We start from the raw sequence: 8,595 nt of genomic DNA, 5'->3' as shown, positions 1-8,595 counted from the left end.
TATTTTACATATGTGAATACTGTCACTGTCTTCAGACATACCAGAAAAGGGCATCAGATCCCATTACAAATGGTTGTGAGTCACCATGTGGTTGCTGGTAATTGAACTCAGGACCTCTGGAATAGCAGTCAGTGCTCTTAACCACTGAGCCATCTCTCCAGCCCCAAATCTAATTTTTAAAAATGCACATGCTTGTTATTCTAGTTGCTCAGGAAGCTGAGGCAGGAAGATTTTTTGAAACCAGGACTTTGGGACTAACTTTGGTAACACAATGAGACTATCACTGAAAGAAAGAAATCATAAGCATGGTCTACTATGTCACAGACACTAAACTTTAAGAGATTATTAATTTCATAACTGAGACCTTGAGAGCTCCTTAGGAAGGAGTATTGGAAACCAGCAGGGGGGGTGTCAAGCTGTCTCTGATTTCAGAGCTACTGAGCCACTGATGATTATGCTGCCTCCTGGGAAATCTTCAAGACCACCTCTCTGTTCTGGTTCAGATCTGCAGTTTTAGGATCATTCTTATTTCCTCTTTAACATCTAAAAACAAATTGGAAATAGTTGAAGGCAGTTAAAAACAAAGCTTTTGTTTCATCCTTCATTGCTTACACAAGGAAAGTGAGTGGTCTGGATACTTTTTAAAAACACCTTTTGAGGGCTGGAGAGATGGCTCAGCGGTTAAGAGTACTGTCTGTTCTTCTGAAGGTCCTGAGTTCAAATCCCAGCAACCACATGGTGGCTCACAACCATCTGTAATGAGATCTGACAACCTCTTCTGGTGTATCTGAAGATAGGTACGATGTACTTATATATAATAATAAATAAATGTTTGGGCTGGAATGAGCAAGGTCGGAGCAGGGCCAGAGTTCAATTCCCAACAACCACATGATGGCTCATAAACATCTGCACAGCTACAGTGTACTCTGTAATAAATAAATCAATCTTAAAAAAAAAAAAAACACCTTTTGAAAAAATAGATTTAAAAATTCCCTGGATTGCCAGATGTGGTAGCACATGCCTTTAATCCTAGCACTTGGGAGGCAGAGGCAGGCAGATTTCTGAGTTCGAGGCCAGCCTGGTCTACAAAGTGAGTTCCAGGATAGCCAGGGCTATACAGGGAAACCCTGTCTTGAAAAAAAAAAAATTCCCTGCATGCACGTGTGTCTTGGGGTGGTGGACAGTATGTGCACATGAGTGCAGTTACTGGTAGAAGACACAAGTAGCTGTCAAGATATCTTAAGCTACAGTTGCTGGTTGTGACGAGCTAGCCAACATGGGAGTTGGGAACCAAACCACATCCTCTACAAGAGCAGTACATGCTCTGTCCAGCATTAATTGGGTGCTGCTTTTGTGAAAACAAAACTGTGTGGTGATGCCCACCTGTAATACCAATGTCAGAGACAGAGACAGGCACCTTGGTCTACATCGCAACTTCTTGACCATCCAGGACTACACAAGTGAGACCTTGTCTCAAATGAAAAACAAAACAAAACAAAACAAAGAGAAAGAAAGATGGAAGCTGGACACGGTAGCACTTGCCTTCAGTTTCAGCACTTGGGGAGGCAAAGGTAGGTAGATATGATGGCTATTCCTGGCTGTCGACTTGATTACATCTGGAATGAACTACAATCCAGAAATGTAGGGTTTACCATCTTGACACAGGCTTCTGATTTGGATCTTGACATGGGATGGCACATGCTTTTGAGCCAGATATTGAGACTTAGTAGCCATGAAAAGCGCAGGAACAGGCATAGGAGACAGGCGAGCACATCTCTGAGTTCAAGGCCAGCCTGGGACAGAGCAAGTTTCATGTATAGAAAAGCTTAGGTCCAGGCATGGGTATGCACACCTTTAATGTTGGCTACACCTTCTGCTGGAAGCCTACATAAGGCCAACAGGAAGAGGAAAGGTTCGTTCTTCTTTACCTACTTGCACATATCTGCCAGCAGATCTGTTGGAACCTGATTCTTCAGGATTACAGCCTATTAGAAGACTGGCTAAAACACCTAGCCTTGTGGGACTGAGCAACTACTAGATTCTTGGGCTTCCCATTCATACCTGCCCATTGTTGGGTTAGTTGGGCAGCAGACTGTAAGTCATTCCAATAAATTCCCTTAATATATAGAGACCTTTCATACGTTCTGTGACTCTAGAGAACCCTGACTAATACTGCAGGTCTCTGAATTCAAGGCCAGCCTGTTTTATAAAGTTCCAGGACATCTAGGGCTCTGCTACACAGAGAAACCCTATGTCAAAAAGCAAAAACAAACTACCATCAACAAAGAAAGATACTGGGGCTGGTAAAATGGCCCAGTTGGTAAAGTGCTTGCCTGAGTTTGAGCCTCAGAAATCATGTAAAAATAGATGGGTATTCATCGTGTACTTGCAATCTTAGTGATGGAAAGGCACAGACAACTATTTCCTTAGAGTTCCCTGACCAGCCAGCTTACCTATTGGGAGTTCCAGGTCAGTGGGAGACTTTGTCTCTAAAAGAAGAAAAAGGTAGACGGTCCCTGAGGAATGATACCCAAGGTTGTCCTCTAGCCGACATACACCTTGCCTCCATACACAGACTCACATATTTGGGTCTGTATGCACTATGAGGGCATGCAGACAGACACTGACACACATGTGCATAAAAAGCTGAAATGTCAGCTTATTAAGATACCAGATTAATTCAGATAGGGACCATTTTATCAAGGCTTCTAGGATTTTGTTTCTTCCTTCTCAAAAACCACTTATCTCCTCTTCCTTTAGCTCCACAGTTCAAAGATCTAGTGGCCTTCTTGGGGAACTGCCCCAGTACTAGACTTCTGGAATGGTTAAAGACAAAACAGTAGTCCTCACAGATCTGCCCCTACCCATCAGAGCCACTATGATCTGGGGTAATATGATGGGCCATCTGCTTTGGTAGATGGCAGCCAGCCTGTAGAGACAGTACTGGGTGCATTTGTCTAGTCAGGTCCCCTACTACAGTGTAGTTGAGATTGTTTTATAGCTACAAAAATCCTGATGTCTTTGGGGCTACACCTGGCATTGGATGTAAATGACTACTGCCCTTTTCTGAGACAGGGTTGCACTCTGTAGGCCAAGCTGACCTGAATTCACTATCTCACACAGGCTGGCTTTTAACTTATGGGACTCTTCCTGCCTCAGTCTCTGGAGTCCTAGGATTGCCTCCCAAGTGTGAGTCACCACACACGGGTAAGAGGGGTAAGAGTTTAAAACATATTTTACTGTAGCCTGGACACCAAAAGAGGCCTTCAATCTGGCGAAGTTTCTGACACTGACTCTTTGAAGCACTGCTCTAAAAAGTCTGAAAAGCAACCGGTATCAGAATAAAGTGACTTTGCTCAGTGACTGGCTGCAAGATAACGAGACCATACAAACCAATCACTTTTGTTGTGAGATGTTTCTGTTGGCAGCTGCAGAGCTGTGAGCCTCTATCCCAGTAATATGCACACGTTTAATCTTATATTCCCATTGTTTAGCTTTAAAACGAGTTTAGAAACACAAAGCTCTTTCTCTTGTCTACTAAAGATGTGAAAAGCAGCAGAGAATGTCTGTAAAAATCCTGTGTGCTTTAGCAAAAACTTTTTGCTGTATTAAATAATACTTTGGATTTAAGGAGTGTCTTTCTTTACCCCAGTTCAAACTGTGATAGCGAAAGAAAGTATCTTTTTTTTTTTTCCAACTGTCGACCACTAACGTCTTCCTAAAAGACCTGGAAGGCTGTTTATGAACGTTATTTGATAGCTCTACCACGGTAGTCTTCCTCCTCCAATCCAGACTCTTCAGAATCAAGCTGAAGAGTTGGAAACCAAGGCAGGGAGAAAAAGATGTGACACCAGTCAGCAAGGGGAACGTGCCAACCTCAAGCACTTGGATGTGTAGCGTCCAGGCCACCGTCCTTTGTGGGATTTACAATTTAAACGGGCCTCAAAGCACGAGATTGGCTGGGGAACTGCCCTGAGCGCAGTTGGGCTGCTCGCATGGCATTGCTGTTACCTCTGGCTGGGCTCCGTCGACGTCCGGAGCCCGCTCGCCCGTCGGGCAGCTGTCGAGCCGCGGGAGCCGGTTCGTAGGCAGGGCCGAGCAGCTTGGGCCGCCGCTGCCCCATCGCTGACCCTCGCGCGAAGCCGCGCACACAGACCGGAGACATTTTTCCCGGCCGGGCCTCCCTCGCAAGTCGCGGCCCTGGGGTTAGGGGCGGCCCGCGCCCCTCTCCGTGGGGGGGTGCCCCGACTTGCCGGGGGCGGGGTCACGTCCCACCCGGGCCGCCGAGGGCACCGGCGCTACGGAAACCTGAGCGTGGCCAACAGCAGGGGCTCCCGGGGCCACCTCCCCGGGAGCCTGCGGCCCGCAGTGGGGTGTGCTAGCTGCTGCCACCCCTGAGCCGTCGTGGATCCCACTGTCGCGCACGGCACCTGTGGACTCCCTTGTCAAGCGTCCGGAGCTGCCCTGAGGGAACAGAGCTCAGGACAGACATGCTACTGCTACGGTTTCCTGCCCCTTCGGAGCGGCGAGGAGTGGGTGAGGCGAAACCGGTTCGCTGCACAGAGAGGAGCTGCCCCCGTGCCGAGGGCGACCGGGCCCCGCAGCGGGGACGCAGGGGCCTACTCCGGGATGGCGAGCAGGTGGGCCTCGGCCGGCCGGCCGGCGCGTGAGGGAGGGCGCCCGGCGGGAGGGCGCTGCTTTCCGTGCAGCCCCCGGCTCTGAGGAGGCCGGAGCGCAGCGCCCGGCTCTGGCCCACTCCCCTGCCATGACCCCGGGGGACCCCGCGTTGAGGCGGCCAACGGCTGCCCTGACCCAGGCCGCCTGGCCCTGGTTTGTGTGACTCGTCTGACCACCCACCCAGCAGAGGTGGCTCTAAGGGGAAGGGGAGATGCTTCCTACTGCTTGGGATGGGGTGCTGTGTTTTGTGGGGGTCGGGGGTCACCACCCTCCCTAGAGTAGTGGGGGAGGGAAGGCGGCTGGCGCAGCTGGCCGGCGATGGGCGGGGTGACCGGCGAAGTTGTGAGTGTATGTGTGTGCGCGCGCGCGCGCACGTCTGTGTCTGTGTGCGCGTGTGTGTGTGTGTCCGTGTGTGTGTGTGTGTGTGTGCGGGTGTGGGGGAGAGCGCGCGCGGAGGAGGCTCGCGACTGGCGCGCAGGCACCCGGCCGTGCGGGAGACCTGCGAGGAGGCGGGCAGGGAGCGGGGGCGGAGGCCGGCCAGAGGGCGTGCGGGCTGACGCGAGGGGGGGAGGGCGGGGAACCGCGTCGGCGTCGCGGGGCGCGGGCGATTCGAGGTCGACGCAATCGGCGCGTGCGCGCTCCGGCGGCGTGTCCGCGTTAGAGGCGGGGGACGGGGGGGGGGGAGTGACGCGTGCGCGTTCACGTGTGTCCCGGAGAGCGGTAAGACGCGCAGGGAGGCTCGAAGGAGGTGGGGGTGGAGAGGCGACGGGAGGGAGGGGGTGGTGGTGGAGAGACGGCGCCTGCGCAGTAAGCCCGGAGGAGCTGTGTGTATGTGAGAATCTGACGGGTTCAAAATGGCGGCGGCTGCTTCAGCGGATCCTCCTGTGTGAGGGAAACAACACCCCTCCCCGGCGGCGGCGGCGGCGGCGGCGGGCCGCGGAGCACCTTTCCAGCTCCTGGGCCTGTCGCGGCTGTTTCCCTCCCGGGCAGTGGGCTCTTCGCGTGGAAGGGCAACGTCAGGGGGCCCATCCCCCGGAGTCCCTCCTCTGCTGCTGGGGAGTAGCTGGGGGTGTACGGGGGATCGTCCCGCAGCGCGGAGCCCCGGCTCGGGGGACGACGCAGAGGCAGCCGAGGGCCCCCGGTCAGGGCGCTTCGCTGCTCCCGCCCTCTCCGCCCCCCGGGGCCGGGGCCCGCGTTCCGGGGGGCCGGGCGGCGCGGGGAGCGTCGGCCGGGCGGGTCTCAGCTGATCGGCCGCGGCTCCTGGGCTTCGGTAGCGGCTGTGGCCGGCCGAGGGTACCGAGAAGAGGGTGTTTCCCGCGGCCCGGTTGACCCGGGCCTCGGGCTGGGGTTGCCGACCGCCAGCTTGGGGGAGTAGCTGAGTGGTCTTGCTTCCCTGACGCCTCGGACGCGGAGTCTGTAAAAGCCAGAAGAGGAGGTTTGATTCAGTAACTGTTTCCTCTTTTCCGGGTCGCTCTGACCCTTCTCTGGATACTGGGTTAATACACAGAAATACCGAAGACGACGTTTGGGATTTTATTTTGTCTGTGCTTGGAATTTTACTTCTCTCTTGGACAAGAACTCAAGAACAAAATCCTCGGTGAGATTTCCCCTCCCCCCTCCCCCGCCCTGGGAAGTTTGGTTCCCGGTCTTATCTAAAGACTTAATGTAAAGTTTTTATTTCTTTGCAAGAGGTGAGCCATAGAAACGCCTTTTCCCTAGGGGAGTAGTCGAGGTTTACCGCTTTACTACTGTCCGGCTCTGGCGGCACTCGTCCAGGGGGTGCAGGAGGGTCCCTCGCGACCGAGGCCGAGGAGGGCAGTGCCACGAACTGCTCTCGCAAACTGTGTCATCGGGTCCTCTGAAAGGATTCTGTTAACGTGGCCGTATTATATTTACAAGAGAGAAAAAACAAACAAACAATTGTATACCCAACGGAAGCCATTATTCAGGAGAAAGATTATTTAGAAAAACGAAAACCCTCGCTTGGTGTTGTGGATTGATTGACGTGCCAACCGGTCTTTATTTAATGGATGTTTCGCCCGTATCCATATATCGAGACGTTTCATTTATTATTTACTCATCTAGATTAGATGGTATTTTTGCCTCCGTTTGCAACTCTCAAATTTATTCTGTAGTTGTACACCTTGAGGTGGATGGTAGTTTGGGGAAGGCAATTCCTTACTAGAAGGATATGGGACATTGGTTTGGAGTCTTTCTGTAAAACCTAATTTTTCTTGCCCTCTTTTTAATGAAAGTAACCTTCCTGTTTTGCTTATAATTTTTTATTACCTGTTTGAGAACTCATTGGTTTAGGGTCTGGCTTAGTTTTGTGTGTACTTCACCTTCACCTGGCCATTCAGCACTTTAGAAATAAAAGTCCTTCCTGGGTTTGGTGCTGCACAGCTTTGCCAGCACTGGGCAAGCAGAGGCAGTCGGGTCTCTTGTAAGTTGGAGGCAAGCCTGGTCAATGTTGTAGTTCCAAGACCACTAGGGCTATGTAGAGAGATCCTGTCTCAAAACAACAAAACTTACACACACACACACACACACACACACACACACACCAGAAAACATACAGAAGAAAAGAAGTAAGTCCTGAGCCCTTTCACCTGCATTATATCTGTGTAAGGGTACCTTAGAACTGGAATCAGATAGTGAGCTGCCATGTGGTTGTTGGGAATTGAACTCGGATCCTCTTGAAAAGCAGCCAATGCTATTAAGCACTGAACCATGTCTCCAGTCCTATCTATCTATCTATCTATCTATCTGTCTATCTATCGCTAATGTTAGCAGGAAGAATTTTGCTAATTGCAATCCCATGAGCAGAAACAAGTGATGTGGCTGGTCCTAAGGAGCTGAAACCAAAGTCTCCTTTTGCTTAGGTCTTATTTTATAGTTGTGATGTGATTAATATCGACAAGACATGGCACCATTTGCCCAAGAGGATAAAGGATTCTCAATGAGCCTTTAACTTAATGAGAAGGAGGTATAAGTTCCATAATGAGTTCTTATTTCTCTTCATTTCCTTTGTAAATTTGGATCCTTAGGAAGAGGAAGGCATCCCCGGAGTGGTTTCTTCACAGTACTTCCATCAGAAGAGTGAGAGATGGAACCTGAAGAAGAAAGGATTCGGTACAGCCAGAGATTGGTTAGTATTTTCAATTCCCTCCTTTTGGAAAAAATTATTTTAGATGGCTTTTCTGTGTACCAGAGGAGGGGTGAAAATATATTGATATCTCACTTGTTTTTGTTGTTGTTGTTTTTGTTTTTGTTTTTGTTTGTCAAGTAGTTAGAACCTTAATTTATAGTGTTTGGAAATGTAGTTAAAGCCTTAAGTTTTATAGAAATCACTGCAGTTCTGAAAAATCAGAGATTTTGTGGATTGTAATGAGACAAAGATTCCTAACTTTGCAATAGTGACATTGTAGTAAATCTAATTGAGTAAGTTATGTTAAAATGTAAAATTTAAGGACAAACCAAGGAAGGATAGTTTTATTTAATATTTTAGCATTACTGTTATTTAACAATTGTAGTTTCTGAGCTGGGGAGTTAATAAGCTTTGGATATTTTTGTTAACAGTATGATTATTTTAATAAGTTAACAGTTTGGTAATTTTGGAACATTGCTATGACTGATTTAAGGACTGTACTGGATGCTGATAAAGGTCTTTGTCTTTAATATTTTGGAAGGAATTTATGAGACATGTTACTGAAAGAAAACTTTATAGTTTAAACATTAGCTCATACATGGGTTTGAATACTTTTAGTTCTGTTATTTCTTTCTTTTCTTTTTTTTTTAAATTTATTTTAATGAGTACACTATAGCTGTCTTCAGACACATCAGTAGAGGGCATCAGATCCCATTACAGATGGTTGTGAGCCACCATGTGTTTGCTGGGAATTGAACTCAGGACCTCTG

At 49.4% G+C, this 8,595-nt stretch overlaps 1 protein-coding gene across 1 annotated transcript in view; it reads left to right on the top strand.

Moving 5' to 3' along the window:
• The first annotated feature begins 5,512 nt into the window (after window positions 1-5,512).
• Window positions 5,513-8,595, top strand: part of Kdm2a (lysine demethylase 2A) — a 79,127-nt gene continuing 76,044 nt past the window's right edge. The window contains exons 1-2 of the mRNA XM_021220339.2: window positions 5,513-6,274; window positions 7,725-7,825. Of these exons, the coding sequence (XP_021075998.1) occupies window positions 7,784-7,825 (42 nt within the window). The 5' untranslated portion in view covers window positions 5,513-6,274; window positions 7,725-7,783. The remainder of the gene's footprint in view (window positions 6,275-7,724; window positions 7,826-8,595) is intronic.

Source organism: Mus pahari, chromosome 1 (genome assembly GCF_900095145.1).
Source record: "Mus pahari chromosome 1, PAHARI_EIJ_v1.1, whole genome shotgun sequence".
Classification (NCBI taxonomy): Eukaryota; Metazoa; Chordata; class Mammalia; order Rodentia; family Muridae; genus Mus; species Mus pahari.
Note: the sequence above shows the minus strand (reverse complement) of the source record. Positions and strands in the feature narration are given on the sequence as shown.